Source organism: Pseudopipra pipra, chromosome 3 (assembly GCF_036250125.1).
Source record: "Pseudopipra pipra isolate bDixPip1 chromosome 3, bDixPip1.hap1, whole genome shotgun sequence".
NCBI classification, from domain to species: Eukaryota; Metazoa; Chordata; class Aves; order Passeriformes; family Pipridae; genus Pseudopipra; species Pseudopipra pipra.
Genome location: NC_087551.1, coordinates 31,671,933 through 31,691,349, shown reverse-complemented (window position 1 = coordinate 31,691,349; position 19,417 = coordinate 31,671,933). Strand labels below are relative to the sequence as shown.

At 50.5% G+C, this 19,417-nt stretch overlaps 1 protein-coding gene across 10 annotated transcripts; it reads right to left on the bottom strand.

The window, feature by feature from the left end:
* TCTE1 (t-complex-associated-testis-expressed 1) lies at positions 1–10,149 on the bottom strand. 10 transcript variants are annotated; one of them, XM_064651063.1, is made up of 9 exons: positions 9,958–10,146; positions 9,290–9,441; positions 8,522–8,617; positions 7,739–7,795; positions 7,415–7,551; positions 6,180–6,434; positions 3,684–4,252; positions 2,164–2,613; positions 1–228 (listed from the first exon to the last, which is right to left on the bottom strand). In XM_064651063.1, the coding sequence occupies exons 6-9, from the start codon at positions 6,361–6,363 to the stop codon at positions 61–63; spliced, it is 1,371 nt and encodes a 456-aa protein (XP_064507133.1). In that variant the 5' UTR covers positions 6,364–6,434; positions 7,415–7,551; positions 7,739–7,795; positions 8,522–8,617; positions 9,290–9,441; positions 9,958–10,146; the 3' UTR covers positions 1–60. The 10 variants fall into 10 exon arrangements, with proteins under 10 accessions (XP_064507133.1, XP_064507134.1, XP_064507135.1 ...); XM_064651064.1 differs by having other exon boundaries at positions 7,415–7,514; XM_064651065.1 differs by lacking the exon at positions 7,415–7,551 and having other exon boundaries at positions 9,276–9,441.
* Between the last annotated feature and the right edge of the window lie 9,268 nt (positions 10,150–19,417).

Here is a 19,417-nt window from a genome sequence, read left to right as displayed (position 1 = left end):
TCTGAAGAAAAGTATCTCCAACACTGTACCTCCCAAGCTCGTTGTGCTGGAGCATTTTATTCAGGGGGGCTTGGCGATGGGGTGCTGCAGCCTCACTGCTTCCCTATTGGCCCACACAATTTGGTGAATGAAGTACTCAGCCTCCTGGTCCACCTCTGCCCGGCGGAGGTCAAGCTCAGTCAAAGTCTTGTTGTCTGCCAGCCCTGCAAGCAGCTGCTTCCCACCATCCTGCAAAAGGATGAGAAGGAGTGGTTAAGGGAGGAGATCCAAAAGGGAAGTGTGTTGCTCCTTTTCTCTCCTCCCCAGGGCAACTTCTGGTGCTGGCAGTGGAAAGTCCGTGAGATGGTGCCACAAGGGATGAAGGCCTTCACCCAAGCCTGAAATGTTGCTCACAGGAGAAGTGCAGGGAAGGAGTGTAACCTTATGCAGCTCTCAGTGATATGACACATGCTAATGACTCCCTCTGGGTACCATGTCAGGAGTTCTCAAGCTCAGACTGGTTAATAACACGTCTGTCTGGCAGTGATAACCTGAGAGGAGTCTGCTCCCCCCTGTCCCTCAGTCCCCAGCTCACTGCTGGCTGGGGACAAATGGCAGTGTGATTAGTGTACTGCTCCTCATTCTGCTCCTCCTCTCATCAGTGGTGTGAGCCCCAGTACTGGCAGTTTCCTGCCTGGATGCCATTTCCCAGACTGGGTTGGCTTTCCTGAGGGGAACATTTCATACAACTGAAGTCCAGCCTGCTTGGTACAGAAAATGTGATGTAGATAGCCTTAGGGAGGCAACTCACTCTGGGGCATTTCTCTTTGTTACTCAAAGCACTGTATTTAGGCATGTGACAAATTGAACTTTTTACCATCTTAGCTATTCTCTTTCGGGTACCAAATACACCTCCTGCCCCATCTCCTCCATCCAGATGGTCCTCTCATCCCACCACCCTCTCTCTTAGCCCTTTTGCCAAAAAGGGCAGAGCAAAAAGGACTGGGAAGAAGTCTCTTTTTAATGAGGTACAGAGGTCAGAATTTAGTGCATCTGTAGCAAAACCCCCAATTTTCACCAGCTGAGTTTTGGGCTGCTCTGAGGCTTCACCAATGGGTAACAGGAGAGCTCAACAGAAGGAAGATGCTAAGCATAGAGATTATTATTTACTAAAAAAAAATCCTTCTATCCTTTCCAATCTTTGCCCGCTTGTATCATTAAACTCAAATGGTTTTCCACATCCGGGACCATAAAACTCAGAACTCACAAAAGGTTTTCTGCCATCAAATCCTTTTAAAACCGTTGTCAAACACATTGATGCCAATATTCTTGCCAGCAGGGACAGCTGGTCTTGCTGTCTCTTTATTTGACAGAGAGAATAACTGAGGCAGTGCAGAAAGTTTAAAAGCCAGCATGATTGCTTTTGGCTGCCTAGTTTCGGATTTCTAAAGCTCTTTTTAATCAGCAGAGGAGAAGCGGTCTGGTTTGTGGGCATGTTGCATACTGCAGCTCTTTGGGATGTCGTAAGATCTGTGGATGCTCTTCTGTCTAGAAAATGTAAGCCTGTGTTTTAGGAGTCACTTATAAGCACCCAGATGTGACACTTCTGACCCAGAGCACTGCTCCAGGGCTGCAGAGTGAGTTAAAGAAGCTCAGCAACTGAGCCAATTTTCTAACAGTCTCCTCTGAGCATGTGATGGATGGGAGAAATTCTGGGAAGGGTGACACTATCTGTGTGCTGTTGAGTGACAGATGGCACAGCAGATCCAAAGCACAGAAGATATGCATGAGGCCCTCATCTCACATCACCTATCATTATTAACTATTCTCACATGTGCAAAGTGGCTGTGATTTTTCCCAGACATACTCCCTGGTGTTCAGTTTCCTGGGAGTGGGAATCCCTCCCTGCCCAAAAGCCCAAAGCCTCAAAGCCAGATTCAGCCCTGTGAATGGAGCTAGATGTAACAAGTGAGATAAATATGTGTGCATGCACAGAACGTGTCCTTCTTCTTCCTGCCCTCTGCTAGAGGCTCTTTCCTGCTCGCAACTGATTGTTATCACAGAGAGATTCCAAAATGAGGGATTCATTTGCCTCTGTGGCTTTGAGGGAGGGCAGGCTCAGCATCTGCTTTTCAAATCCACCACACAGGCTCACAGACTGCAGGGAGAAGTGGGTTTTCTTACCAGCCCCAGGTGGTTGCATGAAAAGTTGATGCTCCTCAGGGTGGTGTTCTGAGCCAGGACCTGGGAGAAAAGTGTAGCAGTTGGCTCTGACAGGTTATTACTTCCCAGATGGATGGACTTCAGGGTGGTGTTGGTCAACAGGGCACGGCCAATCGCCTCCCCGCCTTTGTCCTCCACGCAGTTGAGGCGCAGATTCAGTGAGGTCAGGGTGGACTTCTCAGCCAGGGCTTGAGCAAGAGCCTGAGCCCCCAGGTGATGGATCTGGTTGTTACACAGATCAAGGATTTCTAATCTGCTGCGACTGATCAGCTTGCCAAGAGCTTGTGCACCCTTGTCCCTGATGAGATTATGGGACAAATTCAGCTCCACCAAGCAGGGGTGATCCAGCAAGCTACGGGCCAGCAGCTTGGTTTTTTCATCATCCACATTGCTTCGTGTCAGCTTGAAAACCTGTGGGGATAAAAAGCAAGGTCACTAAAACAGCCAGTGCTTTGGACTGAGCTTTTACAAGATCTCAAGGGAGTTAAGTCTGTGGTCCTCCAGACAGGTTTCATCTCCCTTCACTTCCAATACCTTTAGCCAGTAGGTTTGAGTAGTTGCTTTCATAGTGGGCAGATACTTCCAGCAGGCAGGGCATGCCACTGGTGTCCCATGCCTATTCTAGGGAAACATGGTTTGTCTTCTGGAAATTCCTGTTCCTCTCTTCTGACTGCACAAGATTTTTAACTGGGGGCTGAATTAAAGCAAGATAAAGCTGTCCAAACATCTGCAGCAAGTGACAGCAGAGCCCACCTCAGATCACAGTCCAATATTGTCTGAATGAACATGCACACCAGTGGTAACCACAGTGCAATGTCCTGTGCTGCCAAGGCACCTTAACAGCCACAAGAGAGGTCATTTCTCTTTTGGAAGCCAAGTAGACAAATATTTCCCAAAGCATGCTGATCTATGGGGAGAGTGTTCAGCCACCTTGCCCTGTCTCTGCTATAGATAGCAATGCCTACTGATGTTTTGGAGGGGCTATCTTCACTGCAGTTACCAAAACTGAAGATGCTGCTAGTGCCCAGGAGGAAAACCCTTCATCATTCTAAGAGAAGTGCGAGTATTTCCCCATGCTCTTCTTGGGTGTCTTTGCTCCTCTGGGGCAGGTTAACATGTATTTACTCAGCATAACTACTAAAACTCCTTACGAAAAACTCTCTCTGGACTTCTCCTTCCCTCCCAGAACTGTGTGAGGAGTTGAAACAGGAGTGCTGCTGTCCCTTATGCTACAGGCAACATGTTTTGTGGGAGCAAGTATTTTTCTCACTGATCCTCTGACAACCTGTTCTAACAAGGACATTGCAGAATGAGATACTCAGCACTAGGCCAGCAAGTTACATCACTGCACTCTGCCAGACTCTGTAACTTGCAAAAGGAAGGGTGCTGCCAGCGAGCAAAAACTGGTCCCTGCACTTCTATCCCCAGGTGATTTGAAGATCTATCTGAGGAAGGGGAAGGTTCAGTTTGGGGTACATTACTTTCAGGTTGTGGCACATCTTCACGGCAGCAGCCAAATTGGAGCAGTCCTGGTTGGTGAAGTTAAAGAGGTTCCACTCAAAGTTCATGCCACAGTCCTTCACGCCATAAGTGAGATGAAGCTCTTCAAGGTGAGGGAGAGCAGTAATGAGATCTTTCAGGTCGTAATGTTGCACGGAGACCTCACCAGATTCAAAGTCACTCCCTGTATCAGAAAGGTCATCCCTCTCCTCTTTTTGATCCACCTTCACTGGTGGCAGGAACTGATCGATCTCCAGTTTCCGCACATAGCCTTTGCAGAGCGGGATGAGCTCTAGGACCTGGTTGGGGTCTGTGGTGTTAGGGATGAAACATTTCAGGATGTTCTCCAGGTGACGTTCAAAGAACATCCGTTTCCAGCTGTCTCCATAGTTGGAGACATCACACAGTTGCCACCGCTCAGTACAGCACCTCTTCCAGTACTCCTCATCGCTTACTAGGTTGGCAGTCACAGCGAGTGGAAGGCCAGTGGAGAGCCTGTCCAGTACCTTCCTTTGGTGTTCAGGCAGAAGATAGTTCAAAATAGGGTTCTCTGGAAGGAATAAAAAGAAAGAGAGGTTGGTCTGGGCTGTAAGAACCAGGGCTAGCTCTACGGTTCTGCCCAGCCCCGCAGCTGTGTGCCCAGGCCCTCCCTTCTACTGATACTGCCTCTCTTCTCGGTTGCCAGAGGCTGGTGCACATAGCTAAGCTGGCAGAAAATATGAAGGATTCACCTCCTACATTTCTGTGTAGGATTTCTAACTTTTACAATAAATATCAGTGTAATTGGGTTTACTCTCATAATATTTGAGTACTGCATCAGAAACTTAGCTCCCCATTTAAATTTAGTTTGAATGGAGTTTATATTCAGAGCAGGAATTCTGCTCCCAAGAGAGCTAATTCAGCCTTACAGCGATGGGAGAGCTTGGCTTGCCATTTGCTGAACTTTCTCCCTTTTGGTTTCTAAGCATATTGAAGAACAGGATTTGAGAACAACTGTCTTGTGTGTGCTCTACATGCAGGTCCTTGTGCCTATTTATCTTAAGTCAAGTCTCTGTCTTACCCCAAACTGATTCCTCTTCCTTTGCACTGAGACACACTCCTAGCTTTTAGGTCCACGTTGTTTAAATAAAAGTTTGTTTTTTTCCAGGAACTCTCTCCCCTCAGTCTCTTTCCCAGTTCTCACCCTAGGCCTGAGCTGGCTTTTGTCTGGTGAAAGTTCTTTGTGGTAGGAAATGCCAGAGAAAAGTCATGTGTACCCACATCATGACTGTTTGGTGACATGTGGAGTCGTGTTGAGTAACAGAAATCATCAGTGGAGAGACCTATCTGCACATGGGAAACCAGATTTTGAGTGGGGTTAGCTTTATATTTCCTCTGTTGCTGTGGCATTTCCTTCATAAGGACACCCAGAGTTTTGCCACAGTCTCTTCCCGGAGTCTATTTTCCAGCGTCCTACAGCTGACACTGCAGTGACCTTCTCTGCTAAGTCCCACAACACAAGCAGAGGTGGGACACAATATGGGCAGGACTGGAATAGTTTCACTTGGGTTCACTCAGGCCACAGCAGTGGGCAAGGCGCAGTTGCACAGCTCAAGTAATGGCATGAGGGTCCCCATGACACCAAGCACACTGCTTTTATGCACACACAGTGTAGGCCCAGTTCATTTGGCATCAAATCCTACTGGCTGGTAGGACTGCAAGGGTGTCCCAGCTCAGACCCTCAAGTACCATCAGCTCCTGACATAAGGCAGCACTGAGCTCCTCTGTACTGTCTTACAGTCCCAATGTCGAGATAGCCTTAGAGCTATCTTTAGTCTTTGCTGCCACTTCACTGAGTCAGCCAAGAAGACAGGTAGGCCCTTCTTCTCCCCCTGCCAGTCAGTTCTCAGATGAAACATGCTTTTTCTGTTTTGCTGTTTCCTCACTCCACCTGCTTCAAAAGCACATTCTCTGCCCAAGGATATACCTTGTCACATCACCACCGGAAGCCGTGGAGGAGGGCTGAGTCTGTGAGTACAGTACGTATTCTGAGATGGCAGCTCCTCCAGGCAGGGAGCAATTCTCCATCTCCTTGTACAGCACTCAGTATAACAGGGCTCCATCCTCAAGCGCTAGCATAACACGTATGTTAATCAAGAGGAGGAAACAGCAACTCTACAGCCCCAGCCATGGTTGAGGTGAGTCCAGAAGAGCACGGATGGAAGGAGATATGATTGAACAAGGTCAGGGCAGAGTCACATCCTGGACAGCAGCCCAGAGGACTACAGCCATCCCTGGAGTGTACAGGTACATACTTAGCAACTAAACAGTTTGTTTAACTGGCTGCCCAAAGGGATATTTCTCCCCACCTGTCCCTTTGGCAGGGCTGGGTACCACACTCTGCCTTTCAGATGCATCTGCCTGCCTTGTTGACTCTCTGCTCCCTGGGACTGATGCTCTCTCTCCCTGTGCCCCAGGGTAAATGCACTCCCACTTACTTTCAAAATTGTGAACAATGTGCTGGAGGCAGAGCTCAGTGAGGTGAGGGACAGTGACAAGGGACCAGTTGGGGTCCTCAGTGATGCAGCGGCGTGCATAGTATAAGCCAGCATCAAAGCTGGCCTGAGATGGATCTGGTGAGGGAATGGCTGTGCTCCTATCACCAGTCGCTGGCTGCTGCATCCTGCTCAGGACCCACTTCGCCCTCAGGAGAAGTGCTTAAGAGTCAGCACCACATTTTCCAGCTGGACTGCCTGCAAAAGAAAGAGGCAACTTCAGAAAGAGGCCAGTGATAAGAATGGTCTGCTCACACTGCTCTCCCGTAATGCACGTGGCCCCTGCCCTTTGCCTGCCTCCTCTGCTTTGGACTGGAAGCACTGCAGCCAAACAACTATTACTCAGCCTTATCTTTATATCCTGCCCTGTGCAAAGAGGTCTCTAGGCGCTACATGTAATAAGCAGATAATAATGTGGTGTTAATTCAGAGTGCTGTTGAAGAGGATGGACGGGAATTGATTGTTTACTGTCTTTTCCAATAAAAGGAACAGGCAAAGCTGACAGGAGCTGGGTTTAAAGCAAAGGGAAATGATGATTCTTTACATGGTCTGCAGTTGAACTGGGGAATTCCTTGCCATGGGATGTTGTGGATGCTAAGAGACTGTGCAGGTTCCAGGACAAGTCCATGGAAGAGAAACCCCTTGAGAATGATTAAATGCACAGAAATCATGTGGCTCAGTGTGAGCTGAACACAGGTGGAGGTGGGGAGGCTGCTGGAGGAAAGAAGAACATATACTTGCATTGTTTTTCTACTCTTCTCCAAGTGTCTGCTTCTAGCCACTGTCAGAGATGGGTTGTTGGGCCAGCTATCCCCTGATTTGATCCACTATGTCTGTTCTTATGACTCTTTAAAGAGAGATGCTTTACAGATGAATACATTATAAGTGGGTTTTTTTCCTGCATTTCTCAATTACTGTCCAGCTGAACTCCTTCCAAACATCCATTAACAGATGAGATGGGTGAGACCTATTCAGACTGCACTGAGCCTAAGCAAATATGAACTAAAAACCCAGCCTGGAACAGGAGGAAGTATGCCCAATCCTATTAGCTCTGCAGAGCTCTCCCAGACCAAAGTCTTCCATTTGCTGTTTCCTATCCCAACCTCAGGGCCAGTGCTTTACGCCATCAGAATCCCACATGTATGGTTATTGCCTGGAAGTCTTAATGGTTCTCTTACCAGCACTACCAGTCTGAAAGAGGCAGAGAAGACATCAGGAAAGAATCTTCCACTTTAGTTCTGGGTTCAACAAGAAAGCAGGAGGATGAAGCTATATTTCCTGGGAGGCACTGGTGTACAGATGGCAAAGACAAAGGCTGTAGAAAAAGGGAGCCTGGTCTGAAGAAGGGTGGATGTGGAAGAAGGCACGAGCGACAGGCAGCTGTGAGGATGGACTGGGAGTTGTTTTCTTGCAAAGCTTCTCACCCCCAAAAGAAGGTGCTTTGATGGTGGGCCACCTTTCAGGGGGAAGAGAAGAGGCCTGGTTCTCCACAGCATACTTACCCCGCTGAAATTCAGCTCTTGGTGCTTGATGGACTTCAGCAGAAGGGCAAAGCACAGCTGGAAGGCAGTGAGGTGGCATTAATAGAAGAGAAGTGACTGGGAAAAATGTTTTCTCCCTGCTCAGTCCTTTGTCCTATTCAAAAACCATCTGTATCACTCTGTCCCCCAGGCCAGTCACAGCTAATTGGAGCTTCTGATGGCTTTCCTGACCTTTTGGAAGCAATCACTAAAGGCCAGATGTTGGGGAGAGCCAGTGCAGCATTGGTGGCCTAGGATTATTTCCTGTCTGTGTTCCAGCAAATGATCCAACTGCCAGTTTACCAGTGGCAGATTGCTTTTTGAAGGGTAGGTAAACCATGGCACATGCAGGACTGCTGGAGAGGAAGCAGGAGACACAGGCAGAGCTGAAACCCATCTCTAGAAACAGTGCAGCTGCCTCCATGCACTGGATGAAGCTCTCTGAGCGAAGCATGCCTGCAGTGAGAGGTCAGTCATTGTGCAGTGCTCAGCTGTGGGCCAGCCCCAATGTCAGGTGACCACAAAGGAGAGGCAGACAGCTTGAGGTGTCTGTGTCTGGGCTGCTAAGAAGCTTTCCCTTGAGTCCCAGAGCAAGTAGCTCAGTTGACTCCGCCATCCCCACTTGTCACTCACTATGAAGCCAACAAGAGCGAGGCCGCAAGGCCTCGCAATCAACCCCAGTGCCAGGTCTCATGCTGAGTCACCACTCCCAATTCCATTCCCACCATGCCAACACAGTGAGCATACCCTGCCAGGTGTGCTTACCACCAGGGGAAGGACCTCGTTCAGCCCACATCCCCTGTGACTTGGCTGCAGAAGTCTCACCCATCCAGAGCTGACACGCCAAGCCAGTTTCCATACCTGGTTTTGTTAAGTGTATATTTAAAAATGGAGAAGCATTGTAATTCACTATCAATAAACCAAGTCAACAGCATTAATGCACGCTCCTTAGGACACACTCTACATGCACAGCAGTCACCTATGCTAAAAAGGCTTTATTAAATGATATATAATGAATGGGGTCATGTAGTAAACTCCCACTGTGTCATTTAACACCCAGGTTAGACTGAAAGGTAAATAATGCTAAAATTCTTAAAAAAAAAATTAAAAAAAATCACACTTCCCTTCCCAGGAGGAAGCTGACAGAAGTCCACTCGCACAGCCAACTTATGCTGCTACTAATGTGCCTAACAAAGCTTCTCCAGTTGAGCCTGTTTTGATCTGGAAATAAAAATTTTTGCTCTTCTGATTCACATCAAAGCCCATAGAGAACAAAAAAGAAAAGCTGTTTGGAAACTGGTGACCTTTGGCTGATGCTTCTTACCAGCATTATGGAGATCCAAGATATGGAACAATTGTAAACACTGCATTTACTGGAAAGTTTGCAAGTGTGGGAGAAATTCTTTCTGGTTATGCCCCAGCCAAGATCACATTCACATTGAATCTCTGTCTATCCATGAATCAAGGAAGCTCTTACACCACTGCAGCAGTACGCCAGTTATTCTGCACATGTCCTGACCTTTGTGCTGTTACCTGTAGTCCAGACAAGCAATCCCAAGTGCTGGCTAACACTGCTGATCCTGCTGCCACATGCGAGGACTTGCCACACTGCCTTGCACTTCCAAAGGCTGATGCTAAGTGTGCATTAAGACAGGCTAATCAAGAGGCTCAGTGTCTGCAATGGCCTTTAAGAGAGTTAAAAAAAAAAAAAAAAGGCGTGTCAAATGAGGAATCTATTTAGCTTCAGATATAATGAAATTTGTCTGTAATGGAAGATTGGGCAGAACGAGGCCAGCCAGCCTTTTGGGAATATGGTTAATGTCACCACTGTAATCCAGGCGGTGCGAAGGGCCAACACTATGGCCCTGGACCTCTGCCGGCATGACGCGGAAAGGGGCCTCTGCCCCAAAGGGATGTCAGAAACACGAAAGCCCTTTCGGACCTGAGCATCGCACACCGCAGCCCGGCCACCGCGCGCAGCTGGCTCTGCCGTGCCAGCCCCCGGACACCCGGAGAGGGGTCCCTTCCCCACGGGCGAGGACAACGCCTGGCTGCTGCTCAACTCCGCGGCCCCCGCCAGCCCAGCTCCGTGAGGTGCCGCCGGCACGGCCTTGCGCTACCCCCTCCCGGCCAAGTTCCTCTCCAGAGACCCCGAGAGGGAAGAAAAGTCGTAAGCCCGGCCGCTTCGTTAAGAATCAGACCTGCAAAATGCAGGAGGGTGGAAGTGTCCGGTCACGCCAGGCGGACGCTCCCGGCCCCCGCAGCGCCGCGGGGTCCCTCAAGGCCCCTCGGCCCGGGGGGCTCCGGCTGCCGCTGCGTCCCTCGCTGCGGGGCAGGGGGGGCAGGAACCACCCGGCCGCCGCCCCGGCCCCGCCGCCCTCTCCCGCCGCCGCCGTCGCTGCGGACGCGGCCGTTGCCGGGCGGGGCCCCCGCGGGGCGGGAGGGACACCCGGCCGGGCACGCGCGCGGCTCGAGGGGCGGCTGGTCCCGCCTCAGGCTGAGGAGTTGGCGGTGGATGGGAGCCCTTCTCTTCCAGCGCGGGGAAAATGTGTGAGCTCACCACCATGTCCCTCACGGGGATGCTCCGGCGGTGCTGGAGTGGGGCGGGAGGGGCCGAGGTCCCTGTGGCATCACGGCATCATGGAAAGAATGGAGCAAGGCGTGTGAATGGTTCGGTACCAATAATCAAAGGGCGAATGCTGTTTTTTGCTGCGTGTTTGTAATGCTAAAAGTATGCTGTCAGGGCATGAAACAGGCTTGCTTCAAGGTCTCATATTTCGGGGCTGTTACCCCTGAACGGCAGATCACAGGCAGGTCCGAGGGGGGGAAAAGCAAACTTGAGAACTCCACTGAAGGCAAGATCTTGGTCCATCTGCTGTGTGCCCATCTCTCCTCCTTGATTTGCTCTTTTTTCATTCTGCTGTTAAGCATCCTCTGTAGAGGAGGGGAAAGACCAGAATTCTCATCAAGGCAGTGACTACACACACATAATGCTGTGGAATATAAAGAGTAAACAAAGAGATAAAAACATTCACTTCCTCTTTCCATTCCTCAGATCTAAGCATTTTAGTATTTCCCAGGGGATTTTCAGACTGAAATGTGTCTTTCTTTCTCTTCATCAGAATGCTGATACACTCAGTAGTGGGCACATGAGGAGCACAGCCAGCCTGTGCCCTGTGGGAGCATACATAACACTGGTGCCAGCTCTCATGATTGTCCTGCAAGTCCCATAATAGCTGGCATTTTTAGGAAGCTGTGCTGACTTTCGTATAAAATATACCTCCTGGTCGTGAAAAAGATGTTACAAGCATGATCTGAGAATACCCAAAAGGCCCAGCGACATAACAATAAATGCAAAGAGGCATAGATTAAAAAAGGGATCAAGATTTTGAGGCCTCCTTTGTGAGTTTCAAAGATGGGAAGTTAGGCTTTGGCAGCAATGTACTTCTTTTTCTAGGTGTGGCCTGATTCTGTCACTCAACTCCGCAGAAGACAGTGACACTGCCTGTGAGTCAAGCTGGTGTTTAACACAGTGGGGGTGTCATAAGCCTTGCAAAGCCCTTCAAAAACACTGACCCCACACTGACCATGTTATTCCCGGGAACACATCTTCAGGGCTTTTGAGACCTCGAAAAGGAGAAATGAGAGCAATATAAGACCAGAAATATTTTCTCTTGCACTGATTCCCATGCATGCATTCAGTCAGACTCCTGAATAGCAAACGAGATAGCCAAACGGGAAACAAAGAAATAGCCTCCCTTAGTTGCCTCCACAACAGTGATTGATTTCTGAGCTGAGCCTTCAACAAGCCATCAACTGACATTTTTAGCCCACCTCATGGCTAGCATAATGCAAATGTCATATTTTGGACTTCACAGTCTCATGGAGTCCAGCTGTGTCTGTCCAGTCATTGATTCGCAGAGAAATGGTGCCCAAATATTGCAGTCAGTTGTTGAACTGGATGCAATCTGGTGTTGAATCATATGCTGAAAACAAGGAATGGTAGTCAAAAAAATAGCTGTGTTAACTCTCTATCTGCCTTAACATTTATTTCCATCTCTGTAGGCGTCAGCACCTGTTCCCAGTGGGGTGTGCAGTGGCAGTTCTTTCTCAAGTGCTGTGGAGTAGCTGACTGTGCAGGGCAAAATACCCATATCCATTCCCATTCTCCCTGTTCACATCTGAGGGTGAGGATGAGGGAAGGTGCTGCTTCCTGGCCTTAGTGACTAGAGCATTGTCCTACCAGCAGACCACAGATGCCTTCTGTATCCTTGCAGCTGCCAGGTCTCAGATTTCTCCCAGACAGCACCTATGTTGGCGTTGTGCATTATCAGCTCTGCCAGCTTTGCCTGGAGTTGGAGGACAGCGTAACAGTAGTCAAAACTCATATCACAACAAATAAATAGGACAGGAGCCAGGTCCTGCAGTGCCTTGTGTGGGAGGAACATATCCCACAAGGCATCTTCTGCTGCTAATATGAAGATTCAGGTGCTGTTCTGGAAACAGAGATATGGCTGCAGGGTGACAACCTTTTTTAGTGTCCTAGGCATGATGGAAAAGTAACATGTTATCCTCCCTGGCTTTGCTCAGCCACCAAGATGCCTTGCAGCCAAGCAGCTTCCCTCCTTTCCCCTCCCCTCCCCTCCCCTCCTCTCTCCTCTCTCCTCTCCTCTCCTCTCCTCTGGTACCAGGACCAGCTGTCTCCTCGGGGACTGCAGGAACACATCTGGTGAGGCTTCTGCCCATGGCAAGTGGAAGGCTGTTTGTTTATTCTGGCAGCTGGAGGTAGCAGGAGAGGAAAAGAAAACCCCTCTGTGCAGGTGTCCTCCTACTCAGCTCTGCTGGTACATATTCTGCAGCACCCTGTGTCCTCATACCCCACCATGACAGACAGAAGTCCTCTTGTGTTGCCAGAAGTCACCATACCAGTCCATGATATCATTTATTTGAGTCCTTTACTCCACGTGGGGCAGCTTCTCTAGCTGCTGCCCAGAGCAAGGCTACACCCATCTGTCAGATGTGGTTCATCTCTCCATGGGGAAGAACCACAGGAACAGCTGAAGGTCAGGTTTGAGAGGAGGCTGTTGGTGTTTGATTTCTGCCTGACACTAAAGGGATTTGTTAGGGCAGGAGCCAGCAAGGTTTGTCCTTGGCACTGGTGGAGTCCTCTTTCATGAATGGCTTCTACTCTTTCAATGAAGAGCACAGAAAATTGCCAAAACTGGAAGGGACTCAGCAAATTGAGGATACTGAGGAGCAGGGACTGGCTCCAAAGCCCTGTCTCCAGGCCCTTCTCTGCTGGCTCCCTGCAGCTCTTGCTGGAAAACACTGCTTACAAGCAGCCAGCAGCTCCTGGAGTCCTGGGGGAAGCAGCAAAACAAATGACATCCTGGAAGGAGGAAAAAGACCCCTGCACAGCCAGTGCTCAAGGAATGGGGAGCAGGATGCTCTCTGTGCTGTCACTCTCCCAAAGCTTTCTGGTCTCCCTAGGTCCCAGCAGGAACCATGCAGCTGCTGATAGCTATTAATAGATGGGGAGAATGTGGGCTCTTTTTCCTACTGCTTCCTGGGATGAATGGTAATTACCCTTAATGAGACTGGTTCTACCTCCTACCTTCCAGCCCCCTTGCCTGCTCTGGCAGGGAGAGACCAGCTCATCTGCTGCCTGCACTGGCTCTGTGAGGAGCAGGGCTTGGCAGCAGGAATGGAGGCTTATCTCCCCAGGACATCCTGCAGGCCTTGCCCATGGATGATGGGCACAGGGGCAGAGGCAAAGCCTGCCAGATGACAGGCTGCAGCAGCTCATCTCAGCCTGGTCTTTCCAATGGAGCACAAAGGAGCCCTGTGGGGAGGCAGATAAATGATCCCATCTAACCCTGAGGGTGTGGGTGTGCTCTCTCTTTGAGATTAATTTAAAAAACAAAACAGGGGAAGAAATAATCAGGGAATCTGACCTGTCGTTATGGTTGGCATCCCCATCATAATGAATTGCACCAAGGTCTGTGAAATGGGGCATCCTTCCTCCACTGCTGGTGCAAAACAGCGAAATACACCTGGATTTGGCCCCCATCTCCCACAGGGCACAGCCTAGATGCCATGGGGTTAGTCAGGATATGACCTGCCCAAGGGAGCGATGTTTTTGATCTTATGCCACTGCATCTCTGGCCTGAACTCTGAAGTAGGAAGGTTTCATTCATTCAGTTTACTTCAAAAATACTGCAAAAATAGTGCACGAGGTTTTCTTCATCCACTGAGACTATGCCTCCCAGGAATCACATCCCAAGAAGATGGAGGAAAATGTGGGTGGCTGTTAAATCTTTCGTGAACATCCCAGACTCTGGCTCTGGGGCAGGACACCCTCTGCACCAGTGTTTTCCCAAGATGTTTAGTAAGGTTGCACTTCACTAACCCCACTCAGTCCACCTGAACAGCCACAATGTCTTAATGAATCCTTGCTGTTCCCAAAACTTGGCCTTTTCCCTGCTTGGTTCAGCTTAATAGCTAGTAACACCTTCCACCACAGGAACCCCTTGCTGTCACTGATCCTTGCTGCTTGCACCAGGGTGAGAGCAAAAGGGCAGACGCACTATCCTATCCTACCAAGCTGAACCTCCCTAGGCAAGGCAGTTTATTTGCCTCCTCTTAGTTTTTAATTTCTTTTTTCCCCAGATCATGTGTTTTCTTAACTGATTCTAGAAAACCTTCTTCTGGGCAGAATCTGTGCCCAGGGACCTCCTGGCTCCAGTTTGAAAAACCCCTGTCTCCTTGCTGCTGGAGTCTTCTCTCTTTCCCTGTCTCCAGGATCTCTCCAACGTCAGACCAGAAGATTCAGGTCCCTCTACTGACTCCCACTCAGCCCCTTGTGTTGCATCCAAGTGCCAGATGGCACTCTAGGCTCGGGAAGGAGCTGTGCCAGGCTCCCCTCCCTTTCTCTCCACCCTTCAATCTACAGAAAACAGACAGAGAACCAGCACTGCCAGATTTCAGGCTACCATGTTTGTGCCAACTTCCCCAGCCTTCAGCTCCAGTTGCAGTGGGATTGAATGGGAGGTACTGAAAGTACCCCAGACCAAGGGGTGCCAGAGAAGAGAGGAGCAACTCTGAAGCTCTCCCCTGTGCGCAGCTCTCTGCTATAATTAACAAGCAATGCTGAGGACACAACCACAGCCACTGCTTCCTCCTTGCTCCCCTGGCCCTGCTTCCTTCCTTACTTGTTGGAAAATTTCTTGTTCATCCAGGGTTGCTCACCAACACTGGGTAACTGCCTGCAAAGGTAGTTACAGGTCAGAAGATCTGAAGGCTTAGAAAGCTTCTCTTGTGTAGGACAAGTGCTGAGGTCCCCTATATTGAAAAAAGGAGGAGGGGATAAGCAGAGCTACTGTCATACCAGACAGTGGGTTGCAGAGGCTGTGGGCAGCAGAAACGTTCTATTTGTGAGCCCTGCTGGGAGCATGGGGCTGTGTTTGGACAGCAAAAGGAACCCGGGGAGGATGTGGTCAGATACTTCCAGCCTTTGTGTTTCAGACAGCTGCGTTAGCACAATGCCTGCTGCTTTTGGCTCAGAACTGGCCCCTTGAGCAATCCCTCCTTTCCTGTAGGGATTCTGGCACTTTTTGCCAGCTCTTTTTGATACTCAGGGAGGGGCCTCTCCATTAGCACTGCTTGAGCTCTAGGGTCTCAGCTGTCACTACTGTGTTACAGCAATCCCCACAGATCCCATCCCTGGAGCATGTGTCCTCTCACTGCCAGGTTGCTGTCACTCAGCTCCTCGGAGGGGATCAGGAAGACATCACCTTTAGTAGAGTCCAGGAAGAGACATGCACAGAAACAGGCCTAGCTGCAGCAGTCTGGGTCATGAAGGAGGTATTTGATACAGAAACCCTGGTCACTAAGGTTTTGCTAGCCCTTCTCCTCTCCACCTCAGTTCCTGGGGAATGGGGTGCTGCTGTGTCCTTGCTGAGGGTGCCAGCTGTGGCCAGCTCTCTCAGCTGTGCTGGTCACACTCCACCTTCCCTGTACACCTGGCTGCTGGCTGCAGGGCTCTGCAAGTGGACAGCATCACCTCACTCGATAAACCCGGCAGTGGATGTGTGAGCCAAGCTGGGGTGCCATGTGGGAGAGGAGAGCTGGCTGCATATTTGGTTGGAGGAGGGAAAGCATCTAGTTAGTGACTTCTATTCCTGTCTGGGCTTGTTGCAGACTTCACGACATTCAGAGCAGGTGTGAAGCTTTTCCCTTTCCAGGCTGGGGATGAGCGTTAGTGGGAGGCTGTTTTCCAGCACTCTCATGGTGATGATCCACTGGTTTTGCATAGTCTCTTTTTTCTTCAGGGTGGTCCATGCTTTGCATTTTAGCTTGTGACTCTGTGTCATTCCCTTCACTGCCCCCATTTCCACCTATCCCTGTCGTACTGTGTTTTGATAAACCGAAGTGTGTGCAACAGGATAAGTGCTCTAGAGAGATGTGAAACGGGATCAGATCCTACAGCACAGGCAGAGCACAGGGAGATTTTGAAAATCCTGGGGCAGGCAGTGCAGCATCCTTCCTTCATGCGGGCACCCAAAAGCAGCTCAGAGGTCCATGTCCTTGTTATATTTGAAATGAGGGCATCATCCGTGCTTGCCTTATTTACTTTCAAGACCAGCTTGGCTATGATAACCCTCGCAGAGGGACACCCGATACCCCTTGCATGGGGACACCCCTTCCCTTGAAGGCTGGGGATGCTGCTTGGAGACTGACGGATAGAAGAAGGAGAGGAGTGGGAAGGGGTGAGCTCTTCCAGCATCCCTGGGTCAGCTGGGCTGCATGGGCTGGGGACATGGAGGTACCTGAGGAAGGAGGCACCTTTTCTGTCTCTCAGACCCTTGGTGTCCCCCAGTAGCAGCTCCATATATCTTGTATCAGCAGTTGCAGGGTCTGGTGTAGGGCAACTTGTGGAGGCTGAAGGCGGGCCCTGTCCACCCCATCACAGCAAGGACAATGTTGGGGCAGTCACTGTGGTGGGAGTCGGAGGCTGATGGGATAGGACAGCCTGGGAGATTGCGCGCCAAGGGCTGCTGAGTTGACACTGTCCTTTGGTGCCCTCTCCCCAAACCAGCGGAGCCCAGCACCGGTAGAGCTCGGGAGCTGCCAGCTGCCATCACTGTCCCTCCAGAGCCATGTTCTGTGACAGATCTGCTTCTCACTGCTGCAACACCCAGCTCCCAGGCACTCTCTGGCCTCACAGCAGGGTGTGGGGGCCATGGCAGAGGAACAGGGGCCACAGTAGAGCCACAGTCCCCTTTGTGTTCCCTTTCAGGGCTCAGCTGGTGGAGCAGGGGATCCCAAAGCATCATGCCGTGTGCTGGAGGGAGTTGGGTGCACACTGCCAAATGCCTCTGGCTGCAGCTATTTGCCACTGCTTCCTGAATGTCTCTGCCATGTCCAGCAGCATAGCAGGCCAGCTCAGGGAGAAACACCGGGCTTCCCTCTTGTGCCCCATCACCACATTGGGATTGCACTGGTAAAGGGAGCTGGGCTCAGCCCTGGCATGCTGCAGGCTCTGCTTGCAGCTGCTGAGCCAGGCTGTCTGGAAAACCCACAATTTTTTTGTTTAAGGGTCAGAACTTTCCTGATGCCTGCAGAGAGCTTTTGAACCCGCAAGGAGCAACCTGGAGCATTCCCAAGGACTTCTGTACTGCCAGCAATGTGCCAAGGCCAGCTGCTGCCTCTGTGCCTGGTCTACCCCTGGCTTATGCCCTGTGGTGTGTCCTCTGGACCAGTGTAAAGCTTTCCATTTCTGATTTCTAAATCCAGCTGTACCCCTCTACAGTAAGGCCTCCAGTTCTGCCTGATAGGGCCAACTTATTCTGCTTAGCTGTGCTTTTTGGTTGCACTGCTTGCTGGGTCTCTCCTTCTTCCATCTCCCTGGCTAGATGCCCAGGACTGGGTGCCCAGGGTGATGCTGCTCCCCCAGGGCTGGGAAGCCCTGCTGCAGAGCCTGCACTTACTGTTTTTTCCACAAAAGAAAGCCACTGTGGGAGCTCACTGGCCCTCAGATGTGGACAAGGGGGTCTCTTCTCCCAGAGCCTGACTCTGGTAGGGAGCGGTGGTGCCCATAGCAGGGACACCCTACACATCCTAGCTCATGCTGCTGCTGCAGGGCCATGAGAACTGGCAACTCCTGGGTCACTCTCGGGGCGACAAGCTCCAGCAGGAACTCTCCTGGCTCTCCAAACCTCTGGTCTGTTCCAGGTGGGTGATTCCTGTGTTTCTAATAAGGCAGGGGAAGAAAATTAAAAGCCCAAGTGAGCAAAGCAGCCAGGCTGAGCCACGAAACATCAGAAATGCCTCTGTCAACACTGCAGCCGAGGCAAGCAGGCAGGCAGGCAGCTTTTTAATTATTGATGGTGCTTATAAATAAATGCTGGGGCAGGGAGGAGGTTACAGCAGAGCAGAGGAGCCACTTCTGGGTGGGGGAGGGAGCCTGAGAACTCGCTTGTTTTAAAGGTCATTTAGTTTTGTCTCTCTTTCCCCCTTTTTCTGTAAAACTCGGTGATATTTGAGTTGATGGATTGTCTTCCTTGTGCATCTTCTTGCACCTGCCTAACCTGGCCAGCCAGGAGGATGGAGAAAAGACACCCACAAGTGAGGGCAGTGAGAGAAGGAAGGGGGAGGGAGGGAGGAAACACTGTGTGGAATGTGGGACAAACAGGCAAACGAGGAGACAACAAAATTAGTAGAGCAGCAAATCCCAACCCGAGTGTAAATAATTCTTCACCATGTGAAAAGAAGGTCTACGTAGGCTCAGATTTATCTCCCTGTTCCTGGAGCTCAAGCTCAGGCAACCTCTGATGCAAAGCAAGAAGAAAGTGCGTGACACAAGGCTGGGCAAGGACTAGGAGATGCAGGGATCTTGGTTGGGGACTGGAATAGTAACCCAGTGTCTGCATAGCCTCAGGAACTTCTGCAGCAGGCTCGGGGTGGAGTGTCTCAGAAAAACCAGACTATCTGATGGCAATAGCTTTGGCATTGGGATTCCACAGCCAGCTGAAAACATAGGAAGAGTTTTGAACTGGAGTTGCAGCAGTACTTTGAGGCTGACAGCCCCCATGGGAATCTTAAGTGATTGTGGATGGTAGGACTTCACAACTTAGTCTGAAGCCCTCCAGCTTGCAAAAGTGACACACAGGCACTTTGTGCAATATGGACTCAGAGGAGATGAGTCTAAGCCAGTCTACACCACAGCAGACCCTACAGGGCAGGGTCACCTTCCATTCTTCCTCCAGCTCAAGGGAGCCAGTACAGGTGGTGGGCAGCAGCACTCCAATGCCTGGGGCTGGTCATGAGCATAGCTTTGCTCATCTTCCCACAAGGGCCTGCCATGTTTGCACAATTGCAGGATGAGCAGCTCTGCAGTGGACAACAGATGCAGCAGCATGCAGATCTCTGGATGATGGATCTGGATGCAGCCCAGGTAACACCACAACAGCCTCACTGCATACCCTCTGTGTTGACATCCTGGGACCCCACAGCCATCCTCCAATAGACTGAGACCCAGAATGACATCAATAAATCAAAATTCATCCCTCCATGGAAATGAGGTGTGCCCTTTCAGAAGGGTGGGCTCAGTAGCAGGGTGCTCCTGACAGCAGTTGGGATGGCGGTGGGGAAGATGTAGGG